The following is a 27,570-nucleotide window of genomic DNA, read 5'->3' as shown; positions in this document are numbered from 1 at the left end:
TGGGATGTGTAGTGCCGCAACAGCTGGAGGGCCGTAGTTTGAGGATCCCTGGCATAGATGGTAGTCCACCTCTGCCTGCCAGTGTGCTATTCTCCAAGTTTCCATATTCCTGGTTGGGTGATTTTTTTGGGGGAATCTTTATCCAAACCAGAAAAAGAAAATGGACAGTAACAAAAAAATGATGAAAGTTTCAACAGGTATCCTTCTTTTACAGTTCGTAATGAGAATAAAGTCACCCACTTCCGCATCCACATAGACTCCAGGGGCGAGTACTACCTACAAAATGGAAGAACCTTCGCCACCATCCAGGAACTGATCACCTTCCATAAAGCCAACTGGAAGCTTCTGAAGGGCCCTCTGCTGATGCCCTGCACCACCCAGGTAAGTGTTGGCTGTACTTGGCACAGAGTAAGAAAAAGTGAGCAGGCCAATCAGCTTTCAGGTTTTGTTGTCAAAGCCTAATTGAATAAGCTGAAATTAGAAGCTGATTGGCTACCATGCACAGCTGCACCACATTTGCCACTCCCCTATTTTAGTAAATCAACCCCCATGTCTCTTCTGCAATAAAATGCCTGCCTGTTAGGCCCCGTTCACATACAAGCGACGCTGCTTTGCACCGCGACCTCCGAGGTCGCGGTGCGAGCAGCGCGCCGCGACCTCGGAGCGGCCGCCACGGACTTCATAACATTGAAGTCTATGGCGGTCGCCTCCTGGTCGCCCCAAAGAAGCTCCGGACCCTTTTTCTAAATCGGAGCGACTTGTGTCGCTCCTATTAGAACGGGTCCGCAGCTTCCCTATGGGAGGCGACCTACGGCGACCTGTGGGTCGCCTCACAGGTCGCCTTAGTGTGAACGGGGACTTAGATTTGTTTTATTAGTTTAGTTCAACTTTAATAACCAGATTTCATTTTGGTGTCCCCATTGGGCAGATTCCTCTCGCATTTCCTGTCTAGGTGGCAGGGGGCAGACAAGACAGGATATAAGGGGAACACAGAATTTAGAACCTGACATATTATCTAAGTCTTCCCCACTCTATCACAGAAAAGCCCTGTACACACGTAGCGATTGTCGGCCGAACGATCGCCCGTCTTTTGTCCGGTGCTGTCTTGTTGGTTGAAAAGTGCTAAAGACTGCACACAAATTTTGTCGGCCAACAACAACCGACTGCAGAAGTGATGTCATGTGATGGTTAACTTTCCGTGTGTTTTTTCTTCTCTGAGCATGCCCAGTCTTGCTCATCTGCTGTTTGTCGCCAAATTCTGTACTGACTGGCGAACAATCGGCCATTCTGGTGTTGGCCAACAAAAATTTTAAAGCCTGCACACCAGATTCTGTTCGGCCGAAAAGTCGCAGTCGGTTGTCGGAAGCATCATACTAACAAGCCGACAATCGGCCGATCGGTCGGTGGCCGAATATTTACGGCCGACAATCGCTATGTGTGTACGGGCCTAAAGAAAGAAAAAACTGTCCGGAGCCTCCTGTTGTAAAATGCTTCTTGACTGGCTGTTGTACTGATCCCCTGGCTTCAACATTGTTGCAGCCTGGAGATTGTATGAAGGTCAGGATAATAAGCCCCCGTTCACACTGGGGCGACGCTACTTCGCACCGCGACCTCCGAGGTCGCGGTGCGAGCAGCGCGCCGCGACCTCGGAGCGGCCGCCACGGACTTCATAACATTGAAGTCTATGGCGGTCGCCTCCTGGTCGCCCCAAAGAAGCTCCGGACCCTTTTTCTGAGTCGGAGCGACTTGTGTCGCTCCTATCAGAACGGGTCCGCAGCTTCCCTATGGGAGGCGACCTGCGGCGACCTGTGAGGCGACCAGGTCGCCTCACAGGTCGCCCCAGTGTGAACGGGGTGTAAGAAGTCCTTATTGACATATTGAATCTGGTCACTGACACATTGTTTTGGAGACAGGGGGCCATCATGGCAGTCAATAACTAGCATTTTTGGAAGCAGAGGACGGAAATGACGGGCTTTACCCCCTTAATGACCAGGCCATTTTTTGCGATACGGCACTGCGTTACTTTAACTTACAATTGCACAGTCGTGTGACGCTGTACCTAAATAAAATCGATGTCCTTTTTTTCCCCAAAAATAGAGCTTCCTTTTGGTGGTCTGTGATTTTTTTTTGCGCTATAAACAAAAATAGAGCGACAATTTTGAAAAAAACAAAAATATTTTTTACTTTATGCTATAAAACACCTCCAATAAAACAATATTTAAATTTAAAGGCCAATATTTATTCTGCTACATATTTCTTGGTATGAAAAAATCCCAAAAAGCGTATATTGATTGGTTTGCGCAAACGTTATCACATCATCCCTTTAATCCAGGACACACATTACTTACACATGTTCTGAGGCTGATTAAGGTGGTAATTAAGCTCACTTGGTGCCTTCTGTGCATTATATCAGCCTCAGAACCTGTGTAATTCATATGTGTCCTGGATTAAAGGAATGAGGTGGCAACCCTAAGGGCTCTTTCACACTATCCGTCCGTCAAACGGACTCCGCTTTTCTCAGGGGGGGATCGATCCGCCGATCCCCCGCTGAGCAGGAGGACAGCTGTGTCTCCGCTCTGTGTGGGGAGATACAGCTCTCAGTTCCCCATGCATCCCTATGGGGGAAATCGGATGAGAACGGACCGTCTGTCCGTTCTCATCCGATCCGCTGGACGGATGGAAAATAGGGTTTCCATCCGTCCAGATTTGACGGATCGGATGTCAGCGGACATGTCACATCCGATGCCCCAGGGCCGTCTTTATTCTTGATTGGACCCTGGGCAAAAATTTTCTTGGGCCCTCTTGAATCCACTTGTCAACTATTTGGGGGCTCAAGGGGCAGCTGCTTTGGGCCCCACAACAATGACTAGACCCGGGGCAGCTGCCCCTTTTGCCCTGTGTGAAAGACAGCCCTGCGATGCCCCATAGGAATGCATTGGGGGACCATTCAGATACGCCCAAAAAACGCACGGGCGGATCTGAACGGTCCGCCTGTGTGAAAGGGGCCTTAATGGGATATTTTTATGTTTTTTTTTTTTGTTACTTGTTTGCAGCGGACGAATTGGACACTAACTGACACTTTTTTAGAGGACCAGTGACATTAATACAGTGATCAGTGCTGAAAAATATGCACTGTTACTGTACTAATGATACTGGCAGGGAAAGGGTTAACATCAGAGGCGATCAAGGAGTTAAATGTGTGCCTAGAGAGTGCTTTCTAACTGTGTGGGGGTTGCTCTATCTAGGTGAAGACAGATATCTGTGTTTCTGCTTAGCAGAAACACAAGATCTCTGTCTTCTTCCCCTTCAGGACGGTGATCTGCCTTGTTTACATAGGCAGACCGCTGTTCTGTGTCTCTCGGGAACGATCGCATGTGGCCGGTGGACCTGACCCGCTGATTGGCTCCCCCTCTAGCCAATCAGCACGCGATCGCGCCTCTGGTGGGGCGTGCACTCCCCCTGGATAGGGTTGTCACCTCATCCCTTTATCCCAGGACACATAATAATCACACAGGATCTGAGGCTGATATAATGCACAGGAGGCACCAAGTGAGTTTAATTAGCACCTTAATCAGCCACAGAAGCTGTGTAATTATTATGTGTCCTGGATTAAAGGGATGAGGTGGCAACCGTACCCCTGGAGCCCCCTCACGAAATGATGTACAGGATTTGGCACAGGGGAGCCAATTTTCTGCAGTAAAAGTACGTTAGGTGGTCGGCAAGAGGTAAATGAACCCCTTAAATGGATCTCTTTCATTAAACTGACCCCTGGAGGTAAGGCCCCATGCACACAGGGCTGCTGTTAGGAGCGTCAGACGTTTTTTTTTTGCAGCTTAAAAACAAAGCCCCTCCCTGTTATTCTATGGCCTCATGCACACACAGGCTTTTAGGAGCTCCAAGTGGCATAGACGTTTTTAAGCTGCAAAAAAAAACCCCAGGGCCAGTGCGTTCAAGAGCAGCAGCGTTAAGCTGTAAAAACGCCTGACGCTGCTAAACGCACCTAAACGCGGCTAAATGCTGTATATCGGCTTTTAGCAGTGTCAGGCGTTTTTTAAAATGTGAAAAATTTAAAAATGTGATTGGTCACAAATAGAAGAGGATTGTGTTTATTTAAAAACACTGCTAAGCGCTGATGTGCCTAAACGCGCATTGACGCCAATGCGAAATGCTGCTAAAGGCGCGTTTTTGACGCCACTTTTTCTTGGTGTCAGAAATAGATTTGCAGCTCATTTTTTCTGATGCCCTGTGTGCATGGGGCCTAAAGCCCCGTACACACGTACCGATCGTCTGCCGACGATCGTCCGTCTTTTGTCCCCGGAATGTCGGTGTCTGTTGAAAAGTGCAAAGACTGCACAAGACTTTTGTCCGCCGACTTCAGCTGACTGCAGAAGTGATGTCATGTAATGGTTAACTTTCCCTGTGTTTTTTCTTTTCTGAGCATGCCCAGTCTTGCAAATCTGCGGTCTGTCGGCTGATTTCTGTACTGACCGGCGAACAATTGTCCGTTCTGGTGTCGGCATACAAAAATTTTTATGTTTGCAAGAAAGACTCTTGTCCGCAGAATGTGCGCAGACATCTGTCGGAGGCACCATACTAACAAGCGTACAATCGGCAGATCTTTCGTCCGCCGACGTTTGTATGACGACGATCGGTACGTGTGTACGGGCCTTTAATCTTACCTGATACTGGCTGCAGATCACTAGGAAACAGTCTAGGGTCTGCCAATGTTTTATAACTGAGTAACACTGTGATTTAGCTGCACAGGACAGGTCCTCTTTATAAAGCTTGTACCGTAAAATTTGGAGTACAAATGGTGTGAATATGGAGCATCGGAATATTTCAGAAGATAAATAGAAAACCCATTCCGTACCTTCCTGGCTTGCTGGGGTGGAAGTTGCAGTTGGCCACTTTGCAGGGAGACTCAGCGGTGATATAATAACTGACAGCTGATCAAATTAGGATTTTTATTTTTTTATTTAAGTGGACCATTTAACTTCACAAGGATATTATATATTCCTGACATGTCACAATACATAACAATGGCATCATAAGAAAGGATGTTGTTACCCTTTTAAAAAAATTCTACTTTCTATCATTTAACCACTTTCATACCAATTCTGGCTTTCCTCACCTACATGTAAAAAATCATCATTGTTTTGCTAAAAAAATACTCAGATCCCCCAGTATTATATATATATATATATATATATATATATATATATATATATATATATATAATTATTTATTTATATTTTTTTTTTTATAGCAGAGACCCTAGGGAATACAATGGCGGCCATTGCAATTTTTTATGTCACATGGTATTTGTGCAGCAATTTTTTTTTTTGTATAATTTTTTTTGGTATTTGTGCCGTGATTTTTTTAAATAAAAAAAAAAAAAAAACCACTAAGTTAGCCCAATATTTTTTTGTATAATGTGAAAGATGATGTAACGCCAAGTAAATACCTAACATGTCATGCTTTAAAATTGCACACGCTCGTGGAATAGCGCCAAATCTTGGTACTTAACCTCTTGCCGACCGCCTACCGCACTTTAACTGTGACAGGTCGGCTCTATTGCGCGAAACGACGCACCTGTACATAATTTCATGCAATAGACTTTGGGGGGCGCTCGTGCACCGCCGAGGGTGTGATTGCACACTGATTGGACACAGTGGGTGCCAATCAGCGATGTTCGCCGTCCACCCATGATCCTTCCCTAGAGAGGCAGAACGGCGGCCTGCTTATGTAAACAAGGCAGATCGGCGTTCTGACAGGGAAGAAGATAGAGATTTTGTGTTCCTGCTAAGCAAACACCAGCTAAACACATTGTTAACCCTTTGATCACCTCTGATGTTAACTCCTTCCCTGCCAGTGTCATTAGTACAGTGACAGTGCATATGTCACTGGTTCCCAAAAAAGTGTCAGGTGTCTGATTTGTCCGTCGCAATGTCGCAGCCCCGCTAAACACCAATAGTAAAAAAAAAAAAAAAAAATAAAGAAAAAGGAAATCAAAATATCCCATAGTTTGTAGATGTGCTAACTTTTGCACAAACCAATTATTATACAGGATTTTTTAAATCAAAAATATGTAGTAGAATACATGTTGCCCTAAATTGATGAAGAAATTTGGTTCTTTACATTTTGTTATTGGATGTGTTTTATAGCAGAATTTAAAAAGTATTGTTTTTTTTTTTTTTGGTTTTTTTTTTTTCAAAATTGTTGTTCTTTTTTTGTTTAAAACACCAGAGGTGATCAAATACCACTAAAAAATAAAAATAAATAAAAAGCAATAAAGATATTGCATTGTTTGTAGATGCTATAACTTTTGCGCAAACAAATCAATATACACTTATTGGGATTTTTTTTAGCAAAAAAATGTAGCAGGATACATATTGGCCTAAATTTATGAAAAAATTAGATTTTTAAATTTTTTTTATTGGGCATGTTTTATAGCAGAAAGTGCTAACTTTTGTGCAAACCAATCAATATACAGGATTTTTTTTTTGTCAAAAACATGTAGCAGAATGCATATTACCCTAAATTGATGAACAAATTAGATTCTTTACATTTTTTATTAGGAATGATTTATTTCAGAAATTAAAAAATATATATTTTTTTCAAAATTGTCAGTCTTTTTATGTTTATAGCGCAAAAAAAAAAAAAAAATGCAGAGGTGATCAAATACCACCAAAAGAAAGCTCTATTTGTGGGGGGAAAAAAAGGAAATCAATTTTATTTTGGTACAGCGTGGCATGACCGCGCAATCGTCAGTCAAAATAATGGCCTGGTCATTAAGGAGGTAAAACCTTCTGGGGCTGAAATGATTAAAGTGGGGTTTCACCCAAAAGTGGAAGTTCCGCTTTAAGGATTCCTCTCCCCCTCCCTTTCTGCAACATGTCACAGGTCCCAGAAGATTGCCCGACCATTGAGGTGGCGCAGCGCGACTCGCGCATGCGCAGTGCACACACGGCTGTGAAGCCACACGCCTTGGAGAGGAGCGAGGGTTCAGGCGGCCGCATCGCTGGATCCTGGAACATGTGTGTATTTTTTAAAAGTCAGTAGATACACTTTTTGTAGGTGCTGACTTTTTAAAAACACAAAAACAACTGGAACGCCAACATAAAAATCTCTATAGGCAACGCTTTACAATTTTTTACTGGTTAGAGTTACAGAGGAGGTCCTGCACTAGAATTATTGCTCTCGCTCTAACGTTTGAGGCGATACCTCACATGTGTGGTTTGAACACCGTTTACATATGCGGGCACTACTTATGTATGCATTCACTTCTGCGTACAAGCTCGAGGGCAAGTTTCCCAGCAAAAAAAAAAACAGCAGTTTTTACATCTGCCAGCACCAGGAGTGACGTTATGACGTCACTTCTGGCCTCTGAGAGTCATAGAGATGGCCCAGGACCATCAGGTCCACAGCCAACTCTATGGTAAACCGCTGCTGCCGGCGGATTCATTCTCTGGCTCCCTGATTGCACAGGTGACCTGGGAGAAGCACCGGAGGGCGGTGGGGGGGGGGGGGGGATACCACCTATAAAAGCTAAACAGCCGCTATGATTGCTTTTACTTTGCAGGGAATCGCTGGCTGAAAAAAAAAAAAAAAGATATCTCCACTCAAAGTCCAGAATGCCTATAGGTGGGAAGTGGTTAAAATCAGTTCAAGAGCACCAGCCCAGTGACTTTGCCTAGGGCTAGCCTGAAGAAGAATTTCTCCAGTCTCCTGCCCCCCCCCCAGCAATAAGAATTCCTCATTCTCCTATTATCATAGAGCTGCCCACATCCTTGGGATCACATAATTACTTTATTGATCACAATAAAAGGTTACATAGCTGGTCCCAACTCTTAAGTGTTTCAGCCCTAAATGGGCCCTAGTCAATGCGTAGCGCTTTACAACCCTACAGTTACTATACAATTCAATACAGGAGGAATCAGAGAGCCCTGCTCCTTAGCGCTTACAATCTAAAAGGCTATGGCTAAGGCCCTGTTCACACCTGAGCGTTTTTCAGCTCGTAAAACACTCATCTCTGAAGTCTCAAGACCAGTGGCAGCTGGTGCTCCATGGGCCGGGGGGGGGGGGGCACCATGCCCCCCCCCCACCGGGCCACACTAGCCCGCACACCATACCCCCCCCCCCCAGTCGCCCGGCTCACACACCCTTTACTTAAAAGCTTTCAAAATGCCAAGTTTGGCTGTTTTGAATGCTGTGATTTTTTTGAATCTGGCGCCAGACAGTACCTGGAAGTGACGTCACTCATGACATCACTTCCGGGTTTTTGCATGGAGACCTGATCAGAGCCGAATGCGGCTTTGATCAGGTCTTCGGCGGCCTGCAGGCTGGTTGCCCGGGTCTCCCGGCGGGACGGGAGACCCGGGCGAGCCGTGGAAGGTGGCGGGAGGGGGGGGGGGTAAGACTTTCCGTCCCGCTCCTTGTAATGGCAGCCGAGCGTCGACTATGGACGCCGGTACCGGGGTGATGCCTCTATCTGCAGGCATCACTCCGGTACAAGCACCTTCCGAAATATCGGCAATATCGGTCACCTCAGGGGCCGATTCTGATATATCGGGGAAAGTGCATATCGGCCCTTGATATATCGGCTTTGCTGATAATCGGTCAATCCCTAATTAAAACCACCCTACCCATTGATGTGTTTATATGGGATATTTGAAATATCCGAAGTGCTTAATGGTAGTTTGCCTCCCAATTACCTCTGCATAGGATTTTTAGCTATTGAAAGTCCAAGTTTGGTTTATTATAGTCAGATTTCGATTTTTAAGTTAGGAGAATCAGAAACTAGCAAATGTTTAACTCAGCTTAGCTGAATATTTGTATGCAGATCCTTAGACCTGCAGGCTCATCGCTTTACTTATTACTGTTTCACGCACTCACCGTGCTTTTTTAAATGCTTGGTGGGCAGAAATAAAGGGATTGTAGACAAAAGCAATCCTTCTTCTATCAGAATATTCCATTGCAATTTGTAGTTGGGGTGAGGGTGTTGGTAACATGTGAGTATGTCAAAGGCGTGCACAGATCGCTCTTCAAATACAGATTTTTTTTTTTGTTTATTTGTAACATTGTGATTAATGTAAAACTACTTCCTTTGTGAAAATGTCATTACTGCAAAATGATATAACTGATCTATTGTTCATTATCTGAAAGTCACTGTTATTCAGGAATCAGTAGGTACTATTTTGAAAAGGTTAGTTCTATCCCTTTCCCTGATCAGCCTTTGCCTTATTTCCTCTTTGTTTCCTTCTTCTATACTAGTAATACGTGTAGCGCTAATAATTAATGGGTAACATATGAATAAAACATGATCAATACATAAAAATATGAGCCCAAGATAAAAATATATAGGTAAATATGTGCATAAAATCCATATAAAAGTCCAAAAAAAATTAGTGGAAAGAGGTTGAATCTAGTGATCGACTGATATTGTTTTTTTTATTGCTGATACCGATATTTTGGTCATCGCATGTCGGTATCGGCCGATATTGGCTGATATTTTCGTACAGTAACCACTTAAGCCCCGGAGGATTTTCCTGCTAAACGACCAGGGGGTATTTTGCGATTCGGCACTGCGTGACTTTAACGGACAATTGCGCGGTCGTGTGACGCTGTACCTAAACGAATTTGATGTCCTTTTTTTCCCACAAACAGAGCTTTCTTTTGGTGGTATTTGATCACCTGTGCGCTTTTTACTTTTTGCGCTATAAACAAAAAAAGAGCGTACATTTTGCAAAAATAACAATATTTTTCACATTTTTTTATATGAAATTCCCCAAAAAAAATGTAAAAATCTAAATTTTTTAACATTTTCGGCCAATTTGTTTTATGCTACATATGTTTGGTAGAAAAAATTGCAAAAAGCGTATTTTTATTGGTTTGCGCAAAAGTTATTGCGTTTACGAACAAAGGGAAAGATTTTTGTCATTTTTGTTGTTTTTTTTTTTTAACGCGTAATGGCGGCGATCTGCGATTTTTTTGCGGTACTGCGACATTGGGGCGGACAGATCGGACCCTTGACTGACATTTTTGACACTTTTGGGGTTACCAGTGACATTTCTACAGTAATCAGTGCTATACATATGCACTGTTACTGTAAAAATACACTGGTAGTGAAGGGGTTAACTTTATTTGGGAGGGAGGGGCTGTGTGTGTTCCTAGGGGCTTGCTTTCTACTGTGATTGGCTGTGGCTTGAGCTGTAAGGACACTGATCAACGGATCTACATAGTAGATCCGTGTGATCAGTGTCTTTACACCGAGGAGAATGACAGGCAGCTTGTTTACACAAGCCGCCTGACTTTCTCCCTCTCCCCCGACGATCGCCGAGTGACCGGCGGACATCGGGTCCGCCAGTCACATGCGCGGGGGGGTCCGTGACCGCGCGGGAGCACGCTCGCTCCCCAGAGCCTCACAGGCTAGCGACGTAGACCTACGTCACTCTGCCTGTGAGGGGCTGACTGCCGCAGTAAATATACTGTGAGCAGTCGGCAAGCGGTTAAAAAAAATATTTTTTTCAAATTTTTTTTGACAGGTACACTTGTGGAGGGATCTGGGGGTCTAAAAGACCCCAAACCCCTCCTCTGCACTTCAAAGCATTCAAAATGCCAAGTTTGGCTGTTTTGAATGCTGTCATTTTTTTTAATTTGGCGCTACCCGGAAGTGATGTCATGACATCACTTCTGGGTTTTACAGGGAGACCAGATCAGAGCCAAATGCGGCTTTGATGGGGTCTTCTCTTCGGCGGCCGTGCAGGTAGGATGCCCGGTTCTCCCGGTGGGATGGGAGACCGGGGTGAGCTGTGGAAGGCGGCGGGAGGGGGGGGACATCCCCTCCCGCTCCTTGTAATGACAGCCAAGCGGCTTTTCAGCCCCATCGGTTGTCATTACAAGACAGTCGAAAGCCGGCAATGGACGCCGGTACCGGGGGGGGGGTTTCCTCTAGCTGCAGGCATCACTTCGGTACAAGCACTTTCCTGAAATATCGGCAATATCGGTAACCTCAGGAGCCGATTCCGATATATCGGTGAAAGTGCATATCGGCCCCCGATATATCGGCTTTGTCGATAATCGCTCGATCCCTAGTTGAATCCAATGATGAAAAAAAAACACTTGTGTTGAGAAAGAACCAAAAGTCCCAGCATGCAGATGAAGGTTACAATCCTCTCACAGCAAAACAGGAGAAAGCCACCAGTGAAGATAGACAAACGATTGGCCGCTTACCCAGAGATGTATAGTAACTAAGTAGAACTACTTCACTACTGTACTTAAGTACCGAAAGGCGGTATCTGTACTTTCCTAGAGTAGAATTTCTTTCTCCTACTTCCACTTCACTACATTTTTTCAATGATTTCAATACTTCTACTCCGATATTTTTTTTTTGTGCTGCATAGTTACTCGTTACAATTATAAAAATTACCACTGCCAGAACAGTAGATGGCAGGTTTCATGAAGCTCAAAACATGTTTATTATCAGCGCATACGAAAATAAATGCTACTGTATGTATAAATAAAAGCTGCATTTGAAATAATAAAAAACAATATGATGTTCAAACTTTTGACTTCTTTCTTTAATAACTACATAACACAGTACTTTTACTTTCAGTACTTGAGTAGCATTTTTTTTCAAAACTACTGGTACTTTTACTTTCAGTACTTGAGTAGCAAAATTTTTAAAAAAAGCTACTTGCAATACTTAAGTACAAAAAATGTTGAATAGTACTTCTACTCAAGTAACTTTTTGATTGAGCACTTCCACATCTACTCAAGTCCCTTTTTGATCGAGCACTTGTACTTTTACTCAAGTATGGGTTTCGAGTACTTTATACAACTCTGCGCTTACCAAAATCTGATGGCCGCCAAACTAATGGAAAAGCCAATAACACTTGAGGGGGGTAAATCCCACCAGGTACAGATCATCATAGGCATCTGTTCAGGTACACTTCCAGGTAGGCACGTGGGAACCCGAATGTGCATGAAAAGAACACAAGGGTACATAGCATAATACCGTCTAAAACAGAATCCATTTATTAAAATATAGTGCACTCACATGATACAGTTAAAATCAAGCATATCGATAAATCCAAGTGAAGAGATGAAAGAATAAGCTGTAGCATTCAGTTGTAAAGCCGGCCAGGGGGCGTGGTGACGTCATGTCTGGTCCCATCCAGGATGGGACCCTTGTGTTCTTTTCATGCACATTCGGTTCCCACGTACTTACCTGGAAGAGTACCTGAACGCATGCTTATGATGATCTGTACCTGGTGGGATTAACCCCCCTCAAGTGTTATTGGATTTTCTATTAGTTTGGAGGCCATCAGATTTTGGAAAGCGGCCAATCGTTTGTCTATCTTCACTGGTGGCTTTCCCCTGTTTTGCTGTGAGAGGATTGTAACCTTCATCTGTATGCTGGGACTTATGGTTCTTTCTAGTGGTTTTTTTTTCGGCATTGGATTCAACCTCTTTCCACTGATTTTTTATGGACTTTATGCAAATATTTACCTATTTATTTTTTATCTTGGGCACAAATTTTTATGTATTGATCATGTTTTATTCATATGTTACCCACATTAATTATTAGCGCTACACGCTTCACTAGTATTGGTATTGGACTTTTTCTATAGGTCTTTGTGAGCTGCTTTTATTTTCATTTACTTTTTCCACACATTTATTTAAAACCCATTTAGCGCAGAATTTTCCTTGTTTTTTTTTCCTTCTTCTTTGCTCTCCTTTTCATGATGGGACTCTGCTCTCCCCCTGGGTTTTTATATGAGACTATAGCATACTGCACCGGTTGGAATAATAAGGGGACCTGGCGCCTAGGAGTTCCTTGGAAAAGGTGGAGAGCCTTCAAAAATTAAGAATAATCTATTAGAAATGCAGCCAATGAACCATAGCAATGCTATGTATGCAATGATCAGAAAAAAAATTAGCGCAGTATCTGTAGATTAATCTTTAATTTGTCTAATAAATGTGGTTTAAATGCTAAAATCCTAATAGTGATATCTGTTTAAGGATAAAAGATTAAATTAATTGGACAATAATTACAAAGTGCTAGTGTATGTGCAAACTGCAAAATATAAATAGATAAATATATCCAATTGTGATGAAATTATCCTATATTAATCTCAAACACGGTGGAATAGACATATGTTATTGGAATAAAATCTATGAGTTTATCAATGCACTACCTAATATTATGGAAGTACCGGACTCCTTGATTAATTTTAAAGTGAAATGGATAAGGTGAATAACTTATTGATGAATCAAATGTAAAAAATATTGAAATGATCAAAATTGATCAAGAAAGTGCTGGTGCAAAGATGTGAAAAATGTGCTAAATTAAAGTGCAAATCAATGTGTTATTTATGGCAGCTTTTGGCTGCTGATTACTACTAATATGTGTGTTATATGCTAGTTAATACTGGTATATAATCAATTAATTAGAAGTGAACCAAGTAATGGCAAAATTAATCCTCCAAAAGGAAAGTGCTAGTGCAATAAATAATTAATTCATAAAAAAGTGCTAGCGCAGTGCAAAAAGCTATGCATAAATTATATCAATAAGCAATCACCACAGTAATTATCCAAAATGAATATGACAACAATGGATAAATGGTGTAGATTATAAGGAGTCCATCAAACAAAGTCCATATTTAAATCATCCAGTGACAAAGTGCAAAAATGTGCTATTCATCCAAATGCAAGTGTTCACAGTGTTCACAAGTGAGGATCCTTCCACCCACAGTGCTTAATTAATTTGCCTAGATCCAACTCACCAGAGATTTTGCTGGTAAAGTTATAAACCAGCAAAACAGCATAAGCCACACAAGAGATCAGCCTGGAATCCTTTCTCCTTATAGCATGATTAATCACCGCAGGATGGACGCCAGCTCAGGATGGATCATGTGAGGAAACATAAGAAGGGATGCCAACAATAGTGTAATATTGTTTGAAACTTTTTTATTGAGCAACAAAATAAAAGCACTCACATATGATGGTGTCTACCAGACACTAGGAATCTGCATAAATTAACCTCCTCCGCTGCCCGGGTCTTTGTGTAGTAAGCCACGAGCATGGATACAAAGTAGCAGTGTGCGGTGTTGTCTCAGTGTCCTAAGCCACGCCCTACCGGTTTCGTCACCTGACGTCTTCTGTATAGTGTATGGAATTTATTATGTCCAGGTTTGCACTACCAGCTAAGGGGATCTTCCCTGGACCTTCCCTGTTTTGTATTCATGTCTATTACGATTGATGTGGGATATCATTCCTCCTTTTTTGTTGATACCGTGTAAGCTTGCCTATACTCATGTTGCCAGTTTTAGTCCCTGCGCAGACAGATTAGGTGCTTTTTCTTTTTACTCTGTTTAAAATAAATAAAAATGATTGAACCAGAAAAGGTCAGTTCTTTCAAAACCAATACTTCAAGGGCAAGTCCACCTAAAAGTGATATTTGTGTCCCTGGCTTCCTTATATCTTGGATACTCCAACAGCGGGATCTCCCTGCTATTATCTGCAACTTGGTACATTCTCTATAATATAAATTAAAAAATCTAGTGAGGATGGTAGGAACTCCTCATAATGGACAACAGAAGGTGTATAGACCCCTGAACGGGGAGGGTGGAAACCCCTCATAATGGGCACAGCATGTGTATAGACCTGAAAACTTAGCACAGGGGTGAAGGGAACCCCTCATAATGGGCACAGCAGGTGTCTAGACCCAGGAATTCAGGGTAAGGTTGGTGGGAGTACCTCAAAATGGGCCCAGCAGATGTGCAGACTTGGGAACTCAGCACAAGGATAATAATGGGAGCCCCTTATAATGGGCACAGCAGGTGTCTAGACCCAGAAACACAAGGCACCTTGAGGTGCTCCCACTATCACTGCCTGAAGTGCTCCTGAAGCTTGATGAATCAGAGCTATTATGCTCCAAAAGTCCACCAAAAAGTTACATTCCAGTTTTGAAGTAATGCTGTCAGTTTGAACCACCCAAGTTTTTATATTTCTTGGGGACAATAATCAAAAGATATCCCCACAGGGATTCAAACAGGGAGCTTTGGGCACCTTCCAAAGAGCCCAGAGCAGGTGGGTGGAGCTGGGAATCCAGGTTCTGAAATCTCTGTGCTGGTGCTCCCCAAAAGCTACAGAAAACCAGTAGGTGGATTAACACATCGTTATCTGTGTAAAAGTGAGATATCTGATTTGAGTGGACTGAACTTTTAAGCACTCCTATCTTTTAGGTTTTGTCTCTAGTAGACAACTGGGAAAGGCCAAGGTCAGAGTTTACACTTGAAAGAAAGCTGGGACAGGGGTTTTTCGGAGAAGTTTTTGAAGGCCTCTGGAATGAAGAGGAGAGAGTTGCCATCAAGACCTTCAAGCAAGGTTTGTACCAACAGATTTGGGGGCTACCAGAGGAAAAGGTGTGGGTTGATTCTTCTAAATATTGATTTTTGGCTCTTGTAGAGGCCCTGAATAAAAGTGATATGGAGAAGGAGATAAACGCTCTCAAGTCGCTGTGTCATCGGAACCTCATTCGTCTCCTGGCTGTGTGTTCCATTGGAGAACCAGTCTACATTGTTACCGAACTCATGACCAAGGGAAACCTCCAGGATTATCTTAAAGGTCAACACAAAATCAAAATATGATATCCATGTTTTAAAACATCAGGAGGGGATACAGAAGCAAGGGGCTTATGAGATAAAACGTAATCCCCAAATAAAGTAAACCTGTTATCCATTATGAACATCTGAAATTTCATAACCCTTTCTTTTCCTGCAAACACTCTTCAGTACCCCACCAAAGACTATATTCAGATTGCTAGCGAGCTCTTTACTTTGGGTCTAAGCCCTAACCCCTGCCCAGTGATTAGCACCAACAATGGCAGTGTCTTTATTGGCCAACAAAATGTTCTCATCGGACCAGGAAGCCAATGGGCAGGTGGATAAACAAAATAAGTCAAGAGCTCAGTAGTAAACTGAAAGCAGTCTAAAAAGGGCAATGGAGAGGTTTGTTTTGACCAGGGAGGTAATAGTGGGCATCTTACTAATTCTGATTACAAAGTGACACCTATAACTGATCACACTGCCTCCATCCAACCAGATCAAATGTCATGATGTTCTTTATGGCTGTCATTCTGTCTGACCGTGGTCAAATGTCTCTCTACAGGTGTGGAAGGGAAGCGCCTGAGAAATTCAGATTTTATTAACATAATCTCCCAGGTTGCAGATGGTATGGAGTACCTGGAGAAGAAACACGTTGTCCATAGAGACCTGGCGGCACGGAACATTCTGGTCGGGGATAACCTCATTTGTAAGATAGCTGATTTTGGACTGGCTCGCCTGCTGAAGGTTAGATATAATCTGCTGTCTTGAAATGATGAAGGGAATATGCATTCAGATAGCAGCAGTCTGAGCATATGAGATATATACTGATGATGCCAAATCCTTAAAATATTTGAAAGAAGGAAGGATTGGGAGACAAGGATTTTTTGGCACAACAAGGTTACTAAAATTAATTTTTATTTATGAATTCATATAAAACCAGGGAAAAACACTCAATATAAAAATATGACCTTATGGAAGGCCCAAAAATTATATACAAATTATGTAACAGTTTGTTTGAATGTTAATCATCATGGTGGCGGTTCCCCATCCAGGGAGGGACTTGTGGTTACCAGTTCAGGAGTTTATGGGTGTACCTATCTGATGTGTCTCCAGTTTGGACTTAAGCCACAGTAAATTACTGTTGCTTGGTCTATTGACGCCAGCCAGGCTTTCGCCAATCCTTGGTTGTTACAATTCCAAGGTTTTCTACCCTCTACTAAATACATGAGCCATCCTCCTTAAATCCACGATACCCTCCTCGTTATTTACGAATGGCGCTGATGCGCATGTCCTGTTCTATAATACTATACAGAGTATCCCATTAAAATGCTCCAGATGAAGCTTTCAAAAAGGCGAAACATGTTGAGCAATGTTGAATATGTATCTATGAACTTCTGAATACAGCATCAGCCGGTCTGGTTGGACGGCAGTCCCTGATCTCTGTCATCCTTCGGCAAGATCCTTCTGATGTCAAGTATTTGCCTATATATAAGTTTGCAATACTCTCTGTATACTCTATATGGAATTAACATTCAAACAAACTGTTACATAATTTGTATATAACTTTTGGGCCTTCCATAAGGTCATATTTTTATATTGATAATCTGCTGTCTTGTCACCATGTCGCATACAGTTTAGTCACTCTAGCCCGGGAGGCATACAGTACATTTTAAGTGACGCCATCATGAGATCGTGGCTATAGCTGCTAGCAGTAATCACTGCTCTCTAACAGCAGGTACAACTCCATGTGCCCCCCTGCCAGAAGAACACAAAAGCTCCACAGGAGGGATCCCCCATCAACACTTACTGTGTTTATGAGGATATTAGGCGATTTGGTTGCAGGAAAGAAAATTGCATAATCTATGGCCTGCTTTAGTGTCGACATAACAGCAAGGGAACTAGTATTCTCAAAAAAAGAGGTAATCGTCAATGGCAGCCTCCATTATTTAGCAGCTCTTAGAAGGTAGGGGGCCTCTAGGACATTGGCAGAAAGAAATAGAGTGACAGGAAAGGACCTTGTGACTGCTGAAAACGTTCACTCTGGGTGGGATCGGGGATGCTTCGTACACTTATTCACACAGGGGCGACACGACTTGCCGGGGCGACCTGTGAAGTCGCGGTGCATGCACGGACTTCATATCATTGAAGTCAATGCAAGTCGCCTCCAGGTCGCCCGAAAGTAGTACAGGACCCTTTTTCTAAGTCGGAGCGACTTGTGTCGCTCCTATTAGAACGGGTCCTGTGCTAATCAATGGCAGGCAACCCACCGCGACTTGTCAGGCAACCAAGTCGCCTGACAAGTCGCGCTAGTGTGAATAGGGGCTTAGATTCAGAATATTCTTTTACACAAACTCCATCCCTAGTGTAATGTTATTATTGGGGGCAGCATGGAGTCTTGTTTATATAAAGTAATATAAACTAATTTTCAGCAGAATAGGCTACCAAACAAGAGAATCAAGCAATGGTTCCCATGCTTCTTGAACTATAAATAATCTTAGGACTCCTCTCAGCATTTACTTTTCCCTATAGTTTCATTTTAAATGTAATTGGAAATGTCCAGAGGAGGCCAGGAAGAAAAAAGGATTTGAATGTAATGTCCCTGATATTCTTATTGTATTTTCAGGATGATATGTACTCTCCAGAAAACAACCGATCCATACCAATAAGATGGACAGCACCGGAGGCTCTTAGCCACTGTAAATATTCAACCAAGTCTGATGTTTGGTCCTTTGGGGTCTTGATATATGAAGTGTACACATTTGGAGAAACGCCATACAAAGGTAAGCAGCTCTGAGAAACAAAACATGGGTAAAACCTGAAGGAGGAGAATATTTCCTCCTATCCATTCCATTGGGAACGAAAAGCTGCAAATCACTGGACAAGAAGTGGCACCATGATCCATAGGAGGCCGGGCAGCATTGAAGATTTCACATGGTGGAAAAATAGTCACGAACATTAGAAGAGAGGTCTCACCATCAGACTCCTAAAAGACAGAAAAGGACATAGGTTGGTTTGAAAACCTCCTTATACAATCACATACCCACAGGTGATCCAGAGGAAGGTAATAAACACCCCAATAAAGCATGATCCAATGTGCTCCAAGAGGGAAAAAAATCCTTCCTGATCCCCCAAGAGGAAATCGGATATTCCCTGGAGCAACTTTCCAGGCCTTTCTTAAAACAGCCTACTGAGCTGGTCAGAACCAGCCAGAACCAGCTCTTGGGGGAGTCTTTTCCACATTTTCACAGCTCCTACTGAGAAGAAACCTTTCCTTATTTGGAGAATAAATCTCTTTTCCTCCAGATGGAAAGAGCGCCCCCTTGTCCTCTCTGATGACCTTAACGAGAATCTTACTAGGAGAGAATACATTCAGCTAATCTTTCCTCATAGCTGAGTTCCTTTCTTTCCTCAAAGCTCAGCTCCTAGGTGTCTAATTAGAACTAAAATAAATGTAACGAAGATCTCCTAATTCATTCTGGGGACTGAGTACTATCAGTCACCCCTTTCTAACTCTCTGGTTCCCTGCCCATTACATACCCCTGAGGAACCAGTTAAATGGGCATGCGATGAGCCTATATTCTAATTTGATTAGTGGTCAAGGAGAACCCTAGTTTGAATAAAAAGCATAGAATATTTTTAGAGGCGCAGATAACATTACTTGATACAGCCAATGAGCGCTTTCATGTTCTTCCCAAAATAAGAGCAGCTAGTATTTAGTCCAACTTTTGACACCCTCCACAATGTATGCTCACCAAAACAATTTCTTCTAATTATGGGGCTTTTAAGGTGCCAACAATTGTACTTATATATACTCTACTGTTAAAAACCAACTTTCATTTTAAAGTAATTGAAACAAATTCAGTTTGGATATAATACCATACATTACACAGGTAAATCGTATAATCTAAACATAAAGCTCATTTCCATGTGTTTCACAGTCAATCACTATGTATCCCCTTCAATTCAGCAGGTGGGCTCCTAGATAGAAATTAGGGTCCAGACAGGAGAAACAATGCAATGATTACAATGGGTTTTGTGGGTACTGACCACTACTTCTTCAGGTTTTGTGAAACTAAAAATAAATAGAGAGTTAGTCCCAGACTGGAATCATAGGCCACTCTTTGACAATGGGACATTTGTGCTGGAAGCTACCAATATCAGAGTAGGTGGAGGACAGTTGCAGGGATTTGCTTAATTCCTCTCTTCCTGCCTTTTGCTTCTTGTCCCTTTTTTTCCTCCCCCCCCCCCTGCCCCAATTCCCCCTCCCCCTTTTTCCTCCTTCCTTCCTGTGTCTTTATCCCTCTCCTTACCATTGTGGAGGATATCTGGGGTACAGGAATAGGAAAGGAGATAAGCTATTAATTGTGACACATCAAGAAGTTACCAGCAGGTCTCTATACAAAGAATATGATTGCCTGCCCTCCTCCCAAGGGAAGATTTGGCGTGGATGGTGGTCCCCAGACCCTATGACTCCAGTCAGGGACTAACTCTCTATTTAACTTGAGTTTAAAAGAACCTGAGGAAGTAGGGGTTGATACTCACAGAACCCATTCAATCTGTATTTGTTTTAATTCTTTTATAATAAAAGTATGTTTTTAACAGGAGAGCATATTGGTATATTTGGTACAATTTTTGGCACAGTAAAAGTCCCATAATTAGAAGAAATTGTCCTTGTGTCTACTGACCTTAAGGATATTGATGCCTATCCACACAATCCTGACATGAGATATACAGTTGTGCTCATAAGTTTACATACCCTGGCAGAATGTATGATTTCTTGGCCATTTTTCAGAGAACATGAATGATAACACAAACTTTTCTTGCACTCATGGTTAGTGTTTGGCTGAAGCCATTTATTATCAGCCAACTGTGTTTACTCTTTTTAAATCATAATGACAACAGAAACTACCCAAATGACCCTGATCAAAAGTTTACACACCCCATTTCTTAATACCATGTATTGGCCCCTTTAACATCAATGACAGCTTGAAGTCATTGTGGTATTTGTGGATGAGGCACTTTATTTTCTCAGATGGTAAAGCTGCCCATTCTTCCTGGTAAAAAACCTCTAGTGTCTGTAAATTCCTGGGCTGTCTTGCATGAACTTACATAGTTGCATAGTTAGTCAGGTTGAAAAAAGACACAAGTCCATCTGGTTCAACCAACAAAAAGAAAAAACCAAACAAAAAAAAACAGTATTGAAAACCCAACCATACAATCCCATATACACAATCCTATACCCGCAGTTGATCCAGAGGAAGGCGAAAAAACCCTGCAAAGCATGATCTAATTTGCTACAGCAGGGGAAAAAAAATCCTCCCGGATTCCCAGAGAGGCAATCGGATATTCCCTGTATCAACTTTACCTAAAAAAAAACCCCAGAGTGGCTCAATGATATTGAGGTCAGGAGACTGAGATGGCCACTCCAGAACCTTCACTTTATTCTGCTGTTGCCAATGACAGGTCGACTTGGCCTTGTGTTTAGGATCATTGTCATGTTGGAATGTCCAAGTACGTCCCATGCGCAGCTTCCGGGCTGATGAATTCAAATTTTCCTCCAGTATTTTTTGATAACATACTGCATTCATCTTGCCATAAATTCTGACCAAATTTTCTGTGCCTTTTGTAGCTTACACATCCCCAAGACATCAGCGAACCACCTCCATGTTTCGCAGTAGGAATGGTGTACTTTTCATCATAGGCCTTGTTGACTCCTCTCCAAATGTAGCGTCTAAGGTTGTGGCTAAAAAGCTAAATTTAGGTCTCATTACTCCAAATAACTTTGTGCCAGAAGGTTTGAGGCTTGTCTCTGTGCTGTTTGGTGTATTGTAAGCGGGATACTTTGTGGCATTTGCGTAGTAGTGGCTTTCTTCTGGCGACTCGACCATGCAGCCCATCTTTCTTCAAGTGCCTCCTTATTGTGCATCTTGAAACAGCCACACCACATGTTTTCAGAGTCCTGTATTTCACCTGAAGTTAATTGTGGATTTTTCTTTGCATCCCGAATACTTTTCCTGGCAGTTGTGGCTGAAATGTTAGTTGGTCTACCTGACTGTGGTTTGGTTTCAACAGAACCCCTCATTTTCCACTTCTTGATTAGAGTTTGAACACCGCTGATTGGCATTCTCAACTCCTTGGATATCTTTTCATATCCCTTTCCTGTTTTATACATTTCAACTACCTTTTCCCGCAGATTCTTTGACAATTCTTTTGCTTTCCCCATGACTCAGAATCCATAAACGTCAGTGCAGCACTGGATGAAAGATGCAAGGGTCTGTCAGGAGTCCAGAAATGAATTGACCTTGTATACACACACACACACTAATTACAAGAAAACAGATCACAGGTGAGGATGGTTAACTTTAATAGCCATTCAAACCCCTTTGTTATCAGGCCAAAATCACCAGGGTATGTAAACTTTTGATCAGGGTCATTTGGGTAGTTTCTGTTGTCATTATGATTTAAAAAAAGGAATCACAGATGATTGATAATAAATGGCTTCAGCCAAACACTAAACAAGAGTGAAAGAAAAGTTTTTGTGTTATTCATATTCTCAGAAAAATGGCCAAGAAATCATAAATTCTGCCAGGGTTTGTAAACTTATGCGCACAACTGTATATAGAATGTAGGTTCACCATCCACATTACATAATACTGACTGCTACAGAGAAGATAGGAAAAGCTCCTTTGGCATCAAGGTATTTTAACATGTATTCCTTGTTCAGAATTTTTAAGTGCAGGAGGATCCACTAAGTGAACTTAGAAGGGCAATGCAATATGCAGATATTCCAACCAAACGTAGACACCTCTGATAGATTGTGGGGAAAATAAACATACAGTATGTTCACACCAGCTAAGCATTCATGCCTACAGAACTGGGGTGAAATACAATTGGCTGCCATTCTTGGGGGGAAACAATAGCAACCGGGCCAGGTCCAATCACACTTTCTCCCAAGAAGAGTCACCTGACGGCCTCTGTGGGTATTTCCTAAAGACTGTTATCCAATTTATCCTGAAATATGTAGCATGATGTTTAATAAAACCATTAGTGGTGTACGAACCCCTCCAATGGCTTTTTTGTGGGCTATGTATAAAAGGTAAAGTATATCTAAAGACCATATGACATTTAGGTGTGACGAGACCCTTGCTCGCTCGCTTCCGCTCTCCCGACACTCCTTTGTTTCTAGTGAGTCAGCTTGCAGATCACAACGTCTGATGGTTCGGTCAACCAAGGCTCCGGGATCTGAACTACAGCTATGTGCCGTTCGGAATCCATTAGAACAAACACCAGGCAGGCTGTATGTAAGTTCAAACAGGAAGACAATTTATTGGAAGCACACAGCACACTTTTATACAGAATTTGGAACATCCTGCCCCCAACAACCGCTTTCCTATTGGTCAATTGCACAGTACATGCCGTTCTCCTTCAGGTCCTCCTTAGCCATGCAAATGAGGACTTGAAAATGAGTCAGCAGGGATTGGTCCTATAGCTTGAGTAGAAGGACTGTTATGTGTAATGAGACAGAAGCCCCCAGGGGACAACTGTTATGTGTAATGAGACAGAAGCCCCCAGGGGACAATCAATGTACACAATAGCACTCAGCATGAGACAGAGCAATCCACATTCCCTCCCAATACACAAACAAAAGGAAAGCCTCTCTGACACTGAAAGATATGTAACACACACAGCACTCAGAAATCACAGACCTCATGGCAAATTGGAACAAATCTCAATATTTCTACATGGAGACATTGCTGACAAATATGAAGCAATCCAAACCATCACCCATCTGTCCTTAAATTCCAGTGACGGTGAACACCGTCACATTAGGTAGCTAAATTATCCACAGCTAAAATTTTTTTTAGTTTTTTATTAGGTCATCATTGTCTTTATTGGGGAGATTTCTTTTACTTCCTGTCCTGTAGACACAACAGGAAAGGAGAATAAATGTCTCCAAAGTAAAGGTAACCCCCTCTTGGACAGCTGTCACCATATTGTGAACCAGTTGAAAGATTTCCACTCTATTCTGGTGAAAACTCAATATGTTGGATTTTGCCCCACTTTTTGTCCTGGTGACAATGACCATGAGGACAAATAAAGACAGTGAATCTATCCATTGAGGACACAAAGAGCATATTAAACCCACCAGAGTAAATCATCTTCTCAGGGTGTTATAGCTCTGGAGCTATCTGTAAAGTTTTAATGAGTTAGTACCTGGTCCATGTAAGAATTTCTAAATGTTACCTAGTTACCCCCCCCCCAAAAAAAATAGTTTTTAGTGTTGTGATAAGCGGGGTACCCACGTTCATATATGGGGTTCTGTCAACAGTGCAACATTTTTGGTCTGACATTTTTCACATTATTTCACGTCACTATAGCACCGGACCCAGCACTTGCATTGCTTAACCCAGGGTTTTTCCACCTTTCTTCAGTAAAGGCACCCTTAGAAAATTTTGTACAATCTTGAGGCACCCTTTAAACACTATGGATGTCCAGTGTGCATGAGGCCTTAGAATCATTTTTACATTTTAGGCTTCATGCACACTGGACATTTTTATAGCTGCTGTTTTTGGCATCAGACATTTTTTTTTGCAGCCAGTAAACTCCCCAGCATGTTATCCTATGTGTCCATGCACATATAGGCTGTTATCAGCAGTTTTTGGCAGGGGTGTTTTCTGGCTGGAAAAAAAACCCCCAGAACTAGTGGGTTTTAAGAGTTTTTCAGCTGTAAAAACTCTCTATCTCTAATAAAAGCTGAAAATGCTAAAAAACATGGCTATTTGGCGTTTATCAGTGTTTTTTTTTAGCCATGGGAGTATAGTTTTGCTAAAAAAAAGTTAGATAAATGCTACAGCTTAAAAACCCCAAAAAAGCTGAAAAGCGCTACTGCAAAAATGCTGGAAAACTCACTCTACAGCTACAGCTTTCTACAGCTAACGCCACTGGCTTTTTTTATAACGTCCAGTATGCATGAAGCCTTATATTTTTATATAAAGCAGCAACAACCACACAAATGGGACACCCAATGTTAGAAAAGATTTATTCTTCCAAAACAAATACACTTTTGAACACTGGTAATGACTAGTATTCCATTGTTTCTCTTCTCCCTCACTTTTTCTCCATCACTCACAAAGCTGATGGAGAGGGGCAGGGGAGGGTCAAACAAGGATGATATGCAGGCAACTGACATCCTCCCTATCAACTTATGATGCGATTGGTTGTTAGAACGCCGGCAGCTAAAAGGTTGCAAACCTGTGGCTTTGTGTAACTAAAAGGCAGGCTTCATCCACACGCCGGTTTATATACAATTTTTTGGCAATTTTTAGGAATTTTGCCAAGGCACCCCTGAAGAAACCTCAAGGCAACCCAGGGTGCCTGGGCACCCTGGTTGAAAAAGGCTGGGTTAACCATTGTTCTCTTGACCTTACAAAACATCAGCTGAAACTCTCACTTCAGGTTCTGATGGCTTCCAAACAAACTATTGCAAGGGCTTGGAAGATCCCACCTCTGTGTATAACAGAGATGAAAAACCACATTACATAGCCAATGATCCACAGTAAGATTGAAGCAACCTTACTAGATGTAATTCTCAAACACCTAAAGATCTGGCAACCTTGGGTTGATAAATATTTTCCTCCTGGTTTTGACTCTTCCCTTTAGGGACCATGACTATCCAGGGGCCCACTGGGTACTTCTGGATGTTACCCCTTCCCAGTGTATGCAGTGACCTCTGTCTCCCTCCTCTTCTTTTCTTTCCAATTATTTGCATCGTGTTCCTTGTACAGTATGCAAGTAACTTGGTTTTTGTGTATCTTTTGCACCTTGGATTCATTTGTTTGGCTAATCTTAGGGTGCCTGTAGCCCAACGTCACATATAGCTCCAGGTTCCCATTGCCTGTGGGCCCAGTCCTCTTTTTGCCTTTTTCTTGGTTGTTATCAATCCAATTTCTGTGATGTTAATATGTATTTGTATTTCATGTTTTTGTGATACTATCTTTGAAGTGGGTGCAAAACCCACTTGTACTTATACTTGTACCAACTGTGACAGTGCTGTTATTTTCTCATGTCTTTCAATAAATATATTTAACAAGAAACCCGCCAGAAGTTCAAACCCTTCCCTACTCTATGAAAACAAAAAATGTGGGTATCCTATATCAGTGCTTTAAGTGGCCCAAAAGAGGTGCCGGTACTCTATTATAGCCTATAAATATTGTCGCCCCCCCACCCCACATCAGGGTCCCCACAGAGCACCCCCCCTGGCCTGGGCTGGGACTCCGGAGCAGGGGGACTCACTGGTGGTGACTGGTCTGGCTCTGGAGTGGGAAATGTTCTTGGGGGGGGCAATTGATAGCGCAGATGTCCAAAATGAGCGTAATGGTATGCTAAGGCGCACGGAGAGGTGGCGGTATGCTCAAGAGCCATATTTGGAAGTGGCGGTACTGAGTACCAGTGCATACCGGCCCACTTAAAGCACTGTCCTATATACTGTAATGTCATGTGGTCTTTGTAGACAAAAAGGCTCCTCTTTAGTCTTTTATGAGTAATGGATCAGGCTGACTTGTCTCTCTTCTCCCAAGGGTGGAATAACCAGGATGTCTACGCAAAAATCTCCCATGGCTACAGACTTCCTCAGCCGGCCAACTGCAAAATGGAAATGTACAGTTTGATGCTGCTTTGCTGGAAGGACAAGCCCCAGGAAAGACCCAGCTTCCAGGAACTGGTGGAGAAACTAACGGCTATCGCGAGGACTGTTCGGTGACATACTGGACTAGGAAAAAATTGGCCAGTTAGTATGATTCTTCATCAGAGTACAACACAGTAGAGCATACTTTTGTTAACAAGTGTTATAAAGTTACTTTACTGCCCACTGACAAAACAACTTTTTACCAGGACAACGAATTATAGCATCCTCCACTGAACAAACTTGTATCTGACTAGACCGTACTTCCAGATTGTCTCTTACGCTGGCAGGACAGTGACAAATTTTCAAAACTGGCGGAAGGGTGGACCCTGAAACTTTTCTATATCTTTGTACAATTATGGGCATAAAGTGGTCTTGATTTTAGGTTTATCATAATGAGAAGTGCCAGACTAGATGTTATCGATAAACTGGCCATTCCAGTGATGATTTTTTTTTTTTTTTTTTTTATAAATGGTTGCATCTGTATTATTGCTTTTACCACACCAACCTACAAAATATAAATCTATGTCAGATTTACCATAAATTAGTTGGGTGTTGGAAGAAAAATTGTCAGTAATTTTACGCAGCACTTATAAATAGCACCTTTTTTTCCCCAAAAATGTAGCCATTAGTAACATCTGGGTATTGCCAGTCTTAAAAGTGACCAGCACTTCCAAAATTAGACTTTTTGGTTAGATTTTTCCAGGTTGGAAGAGAGTCCCGCCACTGATTTGCTAAAAAGAAAAGTCTGGTGTAGCTATGCATAGTAGCCGATCAGATTCTAGGGTTTTTTTTCTCTTATCAAAGCCTAATTGAATAAGCTAAAGTTAGAAGCTGATTGGCTACCATGAACAGCTGCACTAGATTTTACACTCTATTCACACGACTTTGGAGTGCAACTTTAGTGCAACTTTGGATGGTGCAACTTAGATATGACTTTGGCTTTGACCAGCGATAATGGACAACTGTTGCACACAAGTTGCATTGTATAACATACGGGTATAACTTTCATGCAACTTCTGAGGGTTAACATTGAAGTCTATGGCCCTCAAGTTGCATGAAAGTCAGACCAAAGTAGTGTATGAACTACTTTAAAGTTTCTGCAACTTTAAGTTGTGCATGTATGAATGGCTATCATTGGAAAACATGGGGAACGTCCAAAGTTGCATGACAAGTTGCACAAGTGTGAATCAACCCCAATGTGACCATTTTGAGGGTCTCTCTAGTTCCCGGCTGAATTTTTCATTACTGACTTAATATTTTAGAAAATTCAACTGT

General features: G+C 42.3%; 1 protein-coding gene across 1 annotated transcript in view; it reads left to right on the top strand.

The window, feature by feature from the left end:
- Positions 1 to 26,786, top strand: part of LOC309566454 (tyrosine-protein kinase Srms-like) — a 56,729-nt gene extending 29,943 nt beyond the window's left edge. The window contains exons 3-8 of the mRNA XM_082271601.1: positions 215 to 381; positions 15,249 to 15,390; positions 15,472 to 15,630; positions 16,174 to 16,355; positions 18,235 to 18,391; positions 26,189 to 26,786. Of these exons, the coding sequence (XP_082127727.1) occupies positions 215 to 381; positions 15,249 to 15,390; positions 15,472 to 15,630; positions 16,174 to 16,355; positions 18,235 to 18,391; positions 26,189 to 26,370 (989 nt within the window). The 3' untranslated portion in view covers positions 26,371 to 26,786. The remainder of the gene's footprint in view (positions 1 to 214; positions 382 to 15,248; positions 15,391 to 15,471; positions 15,631 to 16,173; positions 16,356 to 18,234; positions 18,392 to 26,188) is intronic.
- Positions 26,787 to 27,570: the final 784 nt, after the last annotated feature.

Source organism: Pelophylax lessonae, assembly GCF_965119305.1.
Source record: "Pelophylax lessonae genome assembly, chromosome: 11".
Taxonomy (NCBI): Eukaryota; Metazoa; Chordata; class Amphibia; order Anura; family Ranidae; genus Pelophylax; species Pelophylax lessonae.
Note: the sequence above shows the minus strand (reverse complement) of the source record. Positions and strands in the feature narration are given on the sequence as shown.